Source organism: Nicotiana tabacum, chromosome 2 (assembly GCF_000715075.1).
Source record: "Nicotiana tabacum cultivar K326 chromosome 2, ASM71507v2, whole genome shotgun sequence".
Taxonomy (NCBI): domain Eukaryota; kingdom Viridiplantae; phylum Streptophyta; class Magnoliopsida; order Solanales; family Solanaceae; genus Nicotiana; species Nicotiana tabacum.
In genome coordinates, this window is record NC_134081.1 from 103,960,267 (window position 1) to 103,974,146 (window position 13,880).

At 38.1% G+C, this 13,880-nt stretch overlaps 1 protein-coding gene and 1 non-coding gene across 2 annotated transcripts; one reads left to right on the forward strand and one right to left on the reverse strand.

Moving 5' to 3' along the window:
* Positions 1–5,828: 5,828 nt before the first annotated feature.
* Positions 5,829–11,871, reverse strand: LOC142167806 (uncharacterized). Its single transcript, XM_075227786.1, has 7 exons — positions 11,404–11,871; positions 10,756–10,878; positions 10,621–10,696; positions 10,375–10,501; positions 10,001–10,287; positions 6,121–6,415; positions 5,829–6,006 (listed from the first exon to the last, which is right to left on the reverse strand). The coding sequence occupies exons 1-7, from the start codon at positions 11,869–11,871 to the stop codon at positions 5,829–5,831; spliced, it is 1,554 nt and encodes a 517-aa protein (XP_075083887.1).
* Positions 11,872–13,180: 1,309 nt separating this feature from the next.
* On the forward strand, positions 13,181–13,287 carry LOC142174302 (small nucleolar RNA R71). The gene has a single exon (XR_012703581.1). It is a non-coding gene; the product is annotated as a small nucleolar RNA R71 (small nucleolar RNA).
* Positions 13,288–13,880: the final 593 nt, after the last annotated feature.

Here is a 13,880-nt window from a genome sequence, read left to right on the forward strand (position 1 = left end):
AGAGACAACCAGTTATATGCTAAGTTCTCAAAATGCGAGTTTTGGTTGAGTTCAGTTGCTTTCTTGGGTCACATTGTATTAACATAGGGTATTCAGGTGGATCCTATGAAGATTTAGGCAGTTCAGAACTGGCCTAGACCCACATCAGCTACAGAGATCCTTAGTTTCTTGGGATTGGCAGGTTATTACCGTCGGTTTGTGGAGGGGTTTTCATCCATAGCATCCCTATTGACCAGGTTTACCCAGAAGGGTGCCCCATTCAGGTGGTCAGATGAGTGTGAGGCGAGCTTCCAGAAGCTCAAGACAGCTTTGACTACGACACCGGTATTGGTGTTACCCACAGGTTCAGGATTTTATACAGTATATTATGACGCATCCCGTATTGGTCTGGGTGCGTTATTGATGCAGGGTGGCAAGGTTATTGCATATGCTTTGCGGCAGCTGAAGGTTCACGAGAAGAATTACCCTGTTCATGATCTAGAGCTAGCAGCCATTGTTCACGCGCTGAAGATTTGGAGGAACTATCTTTACGGCTTGCCATGCGAGGTATTCATAGATCATCGGAGCATGCAGTATTTTGTTCAAGCAGAAGGAACTCAATTTGAGGCAGAGAAGGTAGTTAGAGCTATTGAAAGAATATGATATCACCATATTGTATCATTTCGAAAAGGCCAATTTGGTAGCCGATGCTTTGAGTAGAAAATAAGCTAGTATGGGTAGCCTTGCATATATTCCTTTGGCGAGAGACCGCTTGCATTGGATGTTCAGGCCTTGGCCAACCAGTTCGTGAGGTTGGATGTTTTTGAGCGCAGTCGTGTTCTAGCTTGTACAGTTGCTCGATCTTCTTTGTTTGAGTGCATCAGAGATTGGCAGGATGATGATCCTCATTTACTTCTCCTTAGAGACACAGTGCGACACGGTGGTGCCAAGCAGGTTGCTATTGGATATAACGGAGTTTTGAGGATGCATGGCCGTATTTGTGTGCCTAATGTGGATGAACTTCGTGAGTTGATTCTTGAGGAGGCCCACAGTTCCTGGTATTCTATTTATCCGGGCACCGCCAAGTTGTATCAGGACTTGCGACAACATTAGTGGTGGAGGAGGATGAAGAAAGACATAGTTGCATATGTAGCTCGGTGTCTAAATTGTCAGCAAGTAAAGTACGAGCATCAGAGTCCTGGTGGTTTGCTTAAGAAGATAAAGATTCCTGAGTGGAAGTGGGAGCGTATCACTATGGATTTTATTGTTGGACTTCCACGGACTCAGCGGAAGTTCGATGCAGTTTGGGTCATTGTGGATAGGCTGACCAAGTCAGCGCACTTCATTCCTATGGCAGTTACCTATTCTTCAAAGCGGTTGGCAGAGATTTACATTTGTGAGATCGTCCGTCTTCATGGGGTGCCCGTGTCTATCATTTTTAATCGAGGTACATAGTTCGCCTCACACTTTTGGAGAGCAGTACATCGTGAGTTGGGCACGTGAGTTGAGCACATCATTTCATCCTCAGACGGACGGACAGTTCGAGCGCACTATTCAGATCTTAGAGGATATGCTCCGCATATATGTTATAGACTTCGGAGGATCGTGGGATCAGTTCTTTCCCCTTGCAGAGTTTGCCTACAACAACAGCTACCAGTCGAGCATTCAGATGGCTCCCTATGAGGCATTATATGGTAGGCGGTGCCGGTCGACAGTTGGGTGGTCCGAGCCGGGAGAGGCTCGGTTGTTGGGCACATACTTAGTACAGGATGCCTTTGTAAGGTCAAGATTATTCAGGATCGACTTCACACAGCTCAGTCCATGTAGAAGAGTTATGTCGACCGTAGAGTTTGTGATGTTGCATTCATGGTCGGGGAGAGAGTGTTGCTTCGGGTATCACCCATGAAGGGTGTAATGAGGTTCGGAAAGAATGGAAAGTTTAGCCCTAGGTATATCAGACCTTTTGAGATTCTGGAGAGAGTGGGAGAGGTGGCTTACAGGCTTGCGTTGCCACCTAGTTTAGCAGATGTTCATCCGGTATTCCATGTGTCCATGCTTCAAAAGTATCACGGTGATCCGTCCCATGTGTTATATTTCAGCTTTGTCCAGTTGGACAAGGATTTGACTTACGAGGAAGAGCCGGTGGCTATTCTAGCCCGGCAAGTTCGCCAGTTGAGATCAAAGAGTTACCCTTAAGTTCGAGTGTAGTGGAGAGGTCAGTCTATTGAGGCAGATACTTGGGAGTCCGAGTCCGATATGCGGAGTATCCCTACCTTTTCACCAGCCCAGCTACGTTTCTATGTCCGTTCGAGGATGAACGGCTGTTTTAGAGGTGGAGAATGTGATGATCCAAAAGGTTATCTTATGTTTTAGAACTCGAATCTACGCTCTTAAGCCTTAGAAATCTCATTTTTACCATCCTCGATTTACGTGCACGGTCCGGGCATGTTTCCAGAAAGCTTTTATGTTGAAAACTAATGAAAATAAGAATTTTTGCCTTAAAAGTTGATTTTAATTGACTTCGGTCAATATTTTGGTAAACGGGCCCGGATCCGTATTTTGACGGTCCCGGTGGGTCCGTATCAAATTATGGGACCTGAGCGTATGCCCAGAATCGAATTCGGAGGTCCCTAGCTCAAGTTATGAATTTTTGATGAAAATTAAAAGTTTGAAAATTAATTATTTCTAAGAATTTGATTGATGTTTGGCATTATGGGTATCAGGTCCGTATTTTGGTTTCGTAGCCCGGTACAAGTTCATTATGATATGTAAGACTTGTCTGTGAAATTTGGTGAGAAACGAAGTTGATTTGACGTGATTCGGACGTCCAGTTGAGAAGATAGGAATTTTAAAGTGTTCTTGAGAATTTCATTTGATTTGGTTCTAAATTCGTAGTTCTAGGTGTTACTTTGGCAATTTGATCACGCAAGCAAGTTCGTATAATGTTTTTAGACTTATGTGCATGCTTGGTTTGGAGCCCTGAGGGCTTAGGTGAGTTTCGGGTAGGCCACGAGATGTTTTGAACTTTGAAAATCTGGTATTTTGCTGCAGCAGGTGTTCTGGCATGTCCTTCTTCGCGTTCGCGAAGGTACTCTCGCGAACGCGAAGAGTAAACTGGGCAGCTGGAGTTTTCTTCTTCACAAACGCGAAGCGATGGGGGCGTTACCCTTCGCGAACGCGACCAGCTCCTCGCAAACGCGTAGTGTTAGGCACACATGTGGAAGAGTCGATTTTTCCTTCATCGCGAACGCGAGCAATGTTTCGTGAACACGAAGGCCAGGAGGGTAGCCTACGCGAACGCGAATACTGTCTCGTAAACACGAAGGCTTGGTAGCCAATGCTCTTCGCGAACATGACAGTGGCCTCGCGAACATTTTTCAAGATGGGTTTAAGCCATTTCTTTAATGTTTTTCAAGAACCAAACGGGTAGAGGCGATTTTCAAGATTCATTTTCTTCCCCAAAGTGTTGGTAAGTGATTCTAAACCATTTTCTTTCAATTACCAATTACATTTTATGAATTATCAACCTAAAATCTAGAGTTTTCATGGTAGAATTAGGGGTTAGGGTAGAAACTAGGGATTTCAGGAATTTGGGAATTTAAACCTCAATTAGAGGTCGGATTCCAAAACTAATTACATATTCGGGCTGGGGGGTGAATGGGTAAAAGGATTTTGGTTCGAACCTCGGGTTTTGACCAAACGGGCCCGGGGTTGATTTTTTGACTTTTTGGAGGAAAATTTGGGAAATTTAATTTATGCAATATAATTGATTCCTTTATCAATATTTGATATTATTGAGTCATTTTTGAATAGATACGAGTGGTTTGGAGGTGAATTCCAAAGGAAAAGATGTGATTGAGAATTAAGTGGTCTTTAGAGCGAGGTAAATGTTGTGTCTAACCCTGACTTGAGGGAATTAGGAACCTTAGACTATTTGCTATGTGAAATTCCTGTGAGCGGCATATATGTGAGGTGACGAGTACTTATGCGCCGCCAATTTACCTATTTTCCATTTTTCTTTTGTTTTTCTTATATTGTCTCTTTCTATGCCTAATTGCTTCGTGTTTATACTAGTGTTGTTAAATTGATCGTTCTTATCATGGTTACAGATTTTCTGGTAATAATTGAGAATTTATTTCAAAGTTGAGATTGATATTGTGGAACCAAATGTTGAAGTAGGGCTTGTACTTGTTATTCTATCTCCCTGTTGTTATTTATGCATTGCATTATAGTAAGGGAGAGTGTTAATGCACGAAGGGTGATGCCATACTGTTTCTATTGATTTTATGGTGAGATTAAGAGTAAAAGCATGAAGGGTGATGCCGTGTATTTTTCCTTACTGTATTCGTGTTCCTGTTGATTCATAATATGTTGGTTGTTCCAGTTATCATTCTGCTATAGTTCTTTATCTCATATTTTCCCTAGCATATTTTCCCCTCCCTATATCTCCCGTCTAATTCTTCATTACTGTTATTTGTATATACATTGTTAAACTGTACATGTTGATTTGTAGGTGCCTTGCCTTAGCCTCGTCACTACTTCGTCGAGGTTAGGCTCGACACTTACCAGTATATGGGGTCGGTTGTACTGATACTGCACTTTGCACTTTCTGTGCAAATTTTGGTACCGGCTCGGGTTGATCGAGATTTTGCTATTGGACCACTATCCGGAGACTCAAGGTAGATCTGTCGGCGTTCACAGACCTTGAAGTCCCCATCTATCTTTATGTTCTACTGTTTCTTTCATTCAGATAGTTGTATTTCTTTCAGACTATTACTTGTAGTTAATTCTAGGATGCTTGTGAATTGTGACTCCAGACCCGGGTGGTAGTAATTGATACAATCTTTATATTATTTCGCACTTATTATATTTCATCTTAGCTAATTATTGTTATTTACCGAATGGAAATAAGGATTTGGTTTAATAATTCTCTAACATTATGTTAGGCGCCATCATGGTCCCGACGGTGGGAATTTCGGGTCGTGACACCTCCATCTATATGTTGTATTTCAATGGCACCATAGGGGGTCACTTTTGTTACAATGTACGGTCATGACCAATGTGACTTGAATTTTCTCGGGAATAATCTCAACCGGCTATTCTACAAAAGAACTTGGTCTCCAACTGCAAACTCCTTATGGCGAATGAAGTTATCATGCCATTTTTTGGGTCTTTTCTTTGTAAAATTTTGCATTTTCATATGCTTCAAGTCTGAACTTCTCCAATTCATCAAGCTGCAACAGACGATTTTTATCTGCATCTGGCAAATTTAGATTTAACAACTTTATAGCCCGATATGCTTTATGTTCTAGTTCCACAGGTAAATGATAAGCTTTTCCGAAAACTAGTCTATAAGGAGATGTACCTATGGGAGTTTTGAAACCAGTTCTGTATGCCCATAAAGCATCATCTCACTTTAAAGACTAATCTTTTCGAGAAGAACCAACCGTTTTTTCTAAAATTCTTTTTACTTCTCTATTGGATACTTCAACTTGCCCCTTGTTTGAGCATGATACAGAGTTCCTGTTTTATGAGTTACTCCATATCTTGACAATAAATTAGCGAATTGTTTATTTACAAAATGAGTTCCCTGATCGCTTATGATAACTCGTGGAGTTCCAAATCTAGAAAATATAATTTTCTTGAGAAAAAACAAATAACATGAGCATCATTTTTTCTAGTAGCCATTGCTTCTACCCATTTTGAAACACAGTCGACATCAACTAAAATATATTCACATCCGTTTGAAGGAGGAAGGGGACCCATAAAATCAATACCCCAAACATCAACTATTTCACACACAAGGATAGAGTTAAGATGCATCTCATCCTTTTTTAAAATATTACCGCTTATCTGGCATTTGTCGCAAGTGGCAACATAACTTCTTGTATCTCTAAATAAAGCGGGCCAGAAAAAACCAGCTTCAAGCACTTTGCGGCTGTTCGTCTTCCTCTATAGTATTTTCCTACAGCTCCATCATGACAGTGGCTTAAGATATTGTTCATCTCTATTTCTGGTACACATCTCCTATTCATGCCATATGCACAAAATTTAAATAAGTAAGGATCTTCTCAAAAATAATATCTTATTTCTTTTTTGAGTTTTTTCCGTTGTTCGTAAGACAAATCTTTCGGGATCCACCCTCCAACCAAGTAGTTGGCAATGTCAGCAAACCAAGGTGGATGATTTTCAATTGTTGTGATTGTATAGATATGCTCATCTGAAAATTCCTCCTTGATATTTGTTGTCTCCGTTGGAGGATTTTCCAAACATGATAAATGGTTAGCTACCTGATTTTCTAAACCTCTCCTATCTTTTATTTCAAGATCAAAGTCTTGCAAAAGAAGTATCCATCTTAGCAAACTGGGTCTAGCATCTTTCTTTGCTAAGAGGTACTTTAAAATAGTATGATCAGTGAATACTGTAACCTTCGTTCCTATCAAATAGGAACAAAATTTGTCAAATGCAAATACTACTGCAAGTAGCTCCTTCTCAGTTGTGGCATAATTCTTTTGAGCTTCATTGATGTAACAACCCGACTTGTCATTTTAATAATTAACACCCCGTTCAGTGACTTAAGGTCTCGAGCAGCTTCGTAATAAGTATTATGACCCGCGGGTGTGGCCGAGTTTGATTTTCGGAAGATTTAGAATTTAATTGAAAGAGAAATTCTTATTTAGAAACTTAAATGGAAAGAGTTGACCGGAGAGTTGACTTTTGAGCAAACGACCCAGGAATGTAATTTCCATGATGGAAATAGCTTCGTATGATGATTTCGGATTTAGGCGTATGTTCGGATTTGAATTTGGAAGTCAGTAGGACAATTTGACGCATTTTGGCTAAAGTTGAAAAATAGAAGATTTTGGAAAGTCCGACTGAAAGGTGAATTTTTGATAATGAGGTCGGATTTTGATTCCGTAAATGGAAATAGCTCCATTACATCAATTATGACTTGTGTGCAAAATTTGAAGTCATTCCGGATTGATTTGATATGTTTCGGCGTAAAATATTGAAGTTGGAAGATTTGAAAATTCATAATTCGATTCGATGCGCGATTCGTAATTTCGGCGTTGTTTGATGTGGTTTGAAGCCTCAACTTAGTTTGTATTGTATTTTGGGACATGTTGGTATATTTGGTTAAAGTCCTGAGGGCCTCGGGTGGATTTCGGAAGGTTAACGGAGCAATATGGACTTGAAGGAAGCTGCTGGATAATGGCAGCAACTGTTGTAATCGCACCTGCAGAATTTTTTGCGCAGGTGCGACATCGCAGAAGCATTACAATCGTCGCAAGAGCGACTGGAAAGAGAGTTGGGCAATGATGTCGCAGAGTGGAGCTCACCTGCGACATCGCATGTGCGATATTGGCAGCGCAGAGGCGAGCTTTATCGCAGAAGCGCAAGACTGGACGCACATGCGGTTGCACAGAAGCGAGGCCAGTGTCCGCAGGTGAGAGCCTTCACCTGGGCAGTACACTTCACAGAAGCGATGATGGTGTCCCAAAAATGACTTCACGGATGCGAAAATGCTGTTCGCAAATGCGAAATCTGGGCAAAACTTAAAGACCCAAAAATGGTCATTTTGCCATTTTCGATTGGGATTTTGGAGCTCGGTTTTTGGGCGATTTTGGAGGAGTTCTTCAAGACTTTGACTTGTGTAAGTGTTCTATATCCTAAAATAATTATATTTCATGAATCTATGATTATATTCATCATTTTTTAGGATTTAAATGGAGGAAATCAAGATTTTTGTAAAATATTCCAAAAATGAAAATGTAAGATTTGGAGGTCAAGTTGTTATTGGAACTCGATAAAATTAATATGGTTGAACTCGTATCAGAATGGGTGTTCGGATTTCATGAAATGTATGTCGGGTTCCGAGGGGCGGGCCCCGCGTTAACTTTTATTGACTTTTTTGGAATAAATTTTTAAGTCGACGTATTATTATCCAGAATTATTTTCGATGAATTTTAATGAAGTTATACAATTAATTTGGATAGATTTGAGCTGCTCGGAGGTCAATTCAGGAAGGAGGCAATTTTGGAATATCGACATAACTTCAAAAAGGTAAGTGTCTTGCCTAACCTCGAGTGGGGGAATTACCCCTTAGGCATCGAGTCTTATGTGCTATTTGTGAAATGTGAAAAGCCGTGTATGCGAGGTGACGAGTACGTACTCGGGCTAATATGTGCAAAATTTATTGAGTTAAAGTCTTTGACATATTGTGTAGTAAATTGGATAATTGTTGACATATATTTAAACATTTATTTGTCATGCCTAAATCCTTGTTGTTGGATTTGTTGTATATGACAATTTGATATGATTGTTACTTGAATATTTATGTAATTCTATGAGTTTGTTGGTTTGATAATTCTTGAAATTTAATTTCATTATGGATTTTTCCGCTGCAAATAATTAATTAAATAAGCTTAAGAAGAGGTGTTAAAATAATTATCTAAATTTGGATTAATGAAGGCGTTGCCCTATGCTGAGTAATTTCTATCTCTGTTGATTGTTTTTGAGGTCTTATATACATTGTGTGGAGACTTAGGCTATTTGTTGTGAAATTAATTGATTGTTATATCTTTGGAATTAGTTGTGGCCATTGGGTAAATTGTGATATGAATTGATTTTGTTATGTTGTCGTGATAATATTCTGTGTAAATTGTTGTGTTGTGTGACTTATTATTTGAGGAAATAAGGGTGGCATTCCACTGTTGATATTATGTGGGTATAAGGGAGGCATTCCACTGTTGTCATGTGTGTTGGGATATCGTCTGGGCGGAGAGATAAGGGTGGCTATATGAGTGATAAGGGTGGCTATAAGAGCGATAAGGGTGGCTTTTGATATTGTCAGGGCGGAGGGATATGGGAGTCTATTATAGGAGTGATAAGGGTGGCTATTGTCAGGGATGGTATATGATGATGTGGAGTTATTGTGCTGGTAATTTCGATGTGATGTTGTGATCTGTGTTGTGTTTTTTTTATATCTTGTGCAATTTGTCTTGTTGTTTTGGAAATCTTGATAATAGTCTGATCTATGTTGAAAATGAGAGCATGTGGCTATTGCCGGGTGGATTATGAAATGAAATGTGGGCACGAGGTGCCATGAGTAAATAATGATGATATTGGCACGTGAATTGACCGTGCAATTGGGATATGAAATATGGGCACGAGGTGCCGGAGAAACATATGATGGTTTTATTATTGGCACGTGAATTGTCCGTGCAGTTGTGATATGAAAAGTGGGCACGAGGTGGTGGGAAAATATTATGATTTAATTATGGGCACGAAGTATCGTGGAAATATGAAAATGGGCTGAGACCCGTGTTTACGAAAAATATGAAAATGGACTGAGACCCGTATTTTTATGATTTTGAAATGAGGTTTCACATGGTGACTTTTAATTGAAAGAAATATATTTACAATATTTATTTGGAAGGAATTTTTATTCAAGGAGATTTATTTGAAAGAATTATATTTGAAAAAGATTATTTGAAATAATTATATTGAAATATATTTATTGGAAAGTATTATATTCTGAAGATTATTATTTGAGAAGTATATAGGCAAAAGATTTATATTTGAAAGACTTTATTTAATTGGGTGTACTTGTATTTATTATTTGTTGAGTAATATTAATGGTGTTCTTGTTGTTCTGCTGTGCATATCACTGATTTATTTGTGTGGTCCTTATTGTTATTTGATTCCTATTATTTTGTATATCATATTGCACAGGTTTTTAGACTAGTGAATGTCTTGACTGTACCTCGCCTCTACTCCACCGAGGTTAATATTTATACTTACTGGGTACCGACCGTGGTGTACTCATACTACACTTCTGTACCTTTTTGTACAGAGCCAGGTATTGGAGATATCAGACCTGGATAGAGTTAAAGTGGGATCGTAAGGATTCAAGGTAGAGCTGCTTGGTCGTCGCAGTCCCTTGGAGTCTTTTCATTCCATCTTAGCAATCTGGGTCTAGCATCTTTCTTTGCTAAGAGGTACTTTAAAGCAGCATGACCAGTGAATACTGTAACATTCGTTCCTATCAAATAGGAATGAAATTTGACAAATACAAATACTACTGCAAGTAGCTCCTTCTCAGTTGTGGCATAATTCTTTTGAGCTTCATTGAGGGTTCTACTGGCGTAGTAAATAGGCCTGAAAATCTTGTCTCTCTTTTGTCCCAATATCGCTCCAACTGCTATATCACTTGCATCACACATTATTTCAAATGGTTCGCTCCAATCAGGAGAAACAACAATTGGAACATTAGTTAAATGTTCCTTGAGAATCTCAAATGCTTTCCTGCAATTATCTGAAAATTCAAACTTCACATCTTTCATCAGTAGGTTAGTCAGAGGTTTTGAAATTTTTGAAAAATCTTTTATAAACCTTCTATAAAAACTTGAATTCCCTAAGAAACTTCTAATGCCTTTAACAGTGATAGGAGGGGTTAATCCTGCTATAAGATCAATTTTAGCCTTATCAACTTCTATTCCTTTAGCATAAATGTTATGTCCTAAAACAATTCCATGTGTTACATGAAGTGACATTTTTCCCAATTAAGAACCAAATTTGTCTCTTCACATCTTTTAAGCACCAAAGTTAAATGATAGAGACAATCTTCAAATGTCTTACCAAAAAGTGTGAAATCATCCATAAATATTTCAAGAAACTGTTCAATCATATTTGAGAAAATTGCGGACATGCAATGCTGAAATGTAGCAAGAGCATTGCATAGTCCATATGGCATTCTTCGGTAAGCATACGTACCTTGGGGGCATGTGAATGTAGTTTTCTCTTGATCTTTCGGAGCAATTGGTATATGATTATACCCAGAATATCCGTCAAGAAAATAGTAAAAACCATGGCTTGCAACTCTTTCAAGCATTTGGTCTATAAAAGGCAAAGGAAAATGATCTTTCCTTGTAGCATCATTAAGTCATCTATAATCAATACATACTCTCCATCCTGTGACTGTTCTGGTAGGTATCAGTTCGTTATCTTCATTGTTTATTACTATCATACCTCATTTCTTTGGTACTACCTGCACCCGACTTACCCAAGGGCTATCACATATCAGATAGATGATACCTGCCGCTAGAAGTTTCACTACTTCTTTCTTGATGACTTCTTGCATTGATGGGTTCAGTCTCCTTTGTGGTTAGAATATTGTCTTGTAATTATCCTCCATAAGGATCCTATGCGTGCAAATAGTTGGACTGATTCCTTTAATGTCAGCTATAGTCCACCCTAAGGCTCTTTTGTGTTCTCTTAAAACTCCAATTAGTTTTATTTCCTGTCCTGCAGTCAAACAAGATGAAATAATTACTAAAACTAATTCAGATTCAAGAAAAATATATTTCAAATGAGAAGGAAGAGTTTTGAGTTCAATTTTTTGTTGAACTCTTCTAGTGAGACTTCCTCATTTTCTGAATTTTTTCCCAGCATTTCAGCTTCTTTTCTGATTGTGGTATCATCATCACTTATGGTACCTGGATTTTCCAAACATCTTTCCAATGAATCAGTAATTAAATGATCATATTTATATTCATCTGTAAGGTCATGCAACAAATCAATTTGAAAACAAGATGATGACGATGACTCATCCTCAGGATATTTTATTATTTTCTGCATATCAAAAATCACTCTTTTCTCATCAACTCGCAAAATTAATTGTCCTTGATGGACATTAATTATTGCTCTTCCTATTACAAGAAATGATCTACCTAAAATCAATGGTACCCTAGTATTTTTTTCCATTTCACGTACTATAAAATCTACTGGGAATATAAATCTATCAACTCTAACGAGGACATTTTCAAGTATTTCTTTCTGTTTTTTAGTACTTTGATAAGCCAATTGTAGAGACACTCCAGTGTCTTTCATTTCACCAAGTTCTAATTCCTGAAGATTAAAAAAGGCATTAGATTTATTGAAGCAGCTGAATCACATAATGCTTTTTCAAAGTGAGCACCTCCCAAAGTACAAGGAATTGTAAAACTGCATGGATCACCAAGTTTCCGTGGAAGCTTATTTTGAAGTATAGCACTATATTTTTCTGTAAGCTTAACCACTGAAGCATCTTCTAATTTTCTTTTACTTGACAAAATTTCTTTAAGAAATTTAGCATATGCCAGCATTTGCTTCAAAGCATCTATAAAAGGTATGTTAATGTAAAGTTATTTTAAAATTTCTAGAAACTTTGAGAACTGTTTGTCAAGCTTTTCTCTTTTTAGCTTTTGGGGAAATGGGAGGGGTACAGAATGAGGATTTGTCATCAATTCATTTGCTTGTACCTTTTTTCCTCTATTTTTTTTGTTCTTTTAGAAGTTCAGAGTCTCTTTTATTCTCACCTTCATTTACCTGTTCCACTTCTTGTGGCTTTCCTTGTCTATCTGCATATGGATTATCAAGAGTTTTACCAGACCGCAGAGAGATAGCTTTGAGATGTTCCTTTGGATTTTTCTCGATGTTACTTGGTAGAGCACTTTTTATTTGTCCAGACATGAGGGTTGCTAATTGGCTCATCTAGATTTTCAAATTCTTGATTGCTGAATTTTGACTTTCAACTTTCTCGTCCCTAGCTTTAATGAATTTGTATATCATGTCTTCAAGGCTTTGTTGATGAGCTCTTTGGGTCTATTGTTGATATTGCTGAAAATCTTGTTGCCCTCTATTTTAATTTTGAAAACCAGGTGGTCCTTGTGCCTGTTGCTTTTGATTGAAATATCTTTGAGTATTTTTAGCACCATTTGGGTTACTCCATTGGAATCCCTGATGTTTTTGTTCCATAGGACTACCGAATGAATAACTGGTTCTATAACCAATAACATTTACTTATTCTTCATTTCGCGTTGAAGCTCGACACTCATGATTGGGATGGTTACCTCCACAAATGTCACAATTCTCATGTTGAGATGATGATTTACCTAAAAAGCCTCAACTTTTTGTGTCATAGTTGCAATTTGTTGCGCTAATGCATTCCAAGCTTCAACTTGATTGACTCTTGCTGCTTTCTTAAAAATTATTCTGTCAGAGGGCCATTAAACAACATTTTTTTGAAATTCCATTGAGCAATTGCATGTCTTCTATAGTGGTTTTGCTCATTATGGAACCTCTTGATGTTGCAGCAATAACATTTCTAGTAGAGGGTTTAAGACCATGATAAAAAATATATAAGATGTCAGGATCTTGGATACCATGATGTGGACATTTTGTTAACATTGCTTTTAATCGTTATCATGCTTGATATACGGATTCAGTATCTGTCTGTACAAAATTATTTATTTCTTGCTTCATTTTAAATGTTTTTGCAGGTGAAAAGTATTTATTAAGAAATTTCTGAGTCATTTGGTGTAACGACCCAACTTGTCATTTTAAGAAATAACGCCTCATTCAGTGACTTAAGGTCTCGAGAACCTTCGTAACAAGTATTATGACCCACGGGCATGGTCGAGTTTGATTTTCGGATGATTCGGGATTAAATTAAAAGAACATTCTTATTTAGAAGCTTAAATGGAAAGAGTTAACCGAAGAGTTGACTTTTGCGAAAATGACCCCGGAATAGAATTTTGATGATGTCAATAGATCTGTTGGTGATTATGGACCTAGGAGCGTGTCCGGAAAATTATTTGGAGGTCTGTAGAGGAATTTGGCTTGAAATGGCGAAAGATAAATTTTTGGGAAGTTTGACCAGTGGGTTGACTTTTTGAATAGCTTCGTTATGTCAATTATGACTTGTGTGCAAAATTTGAAGTCATTTCAGATTCATTTGATGTGTTTTGGCACACGATATAGAATTTGAAATTTAAAGTTCATAGATTTTGATTTGAGGTGCGATTCGTCATTTTGATATTGTTAGATGCGATTTGACGCCTCGATCAAGTTCGTAATGT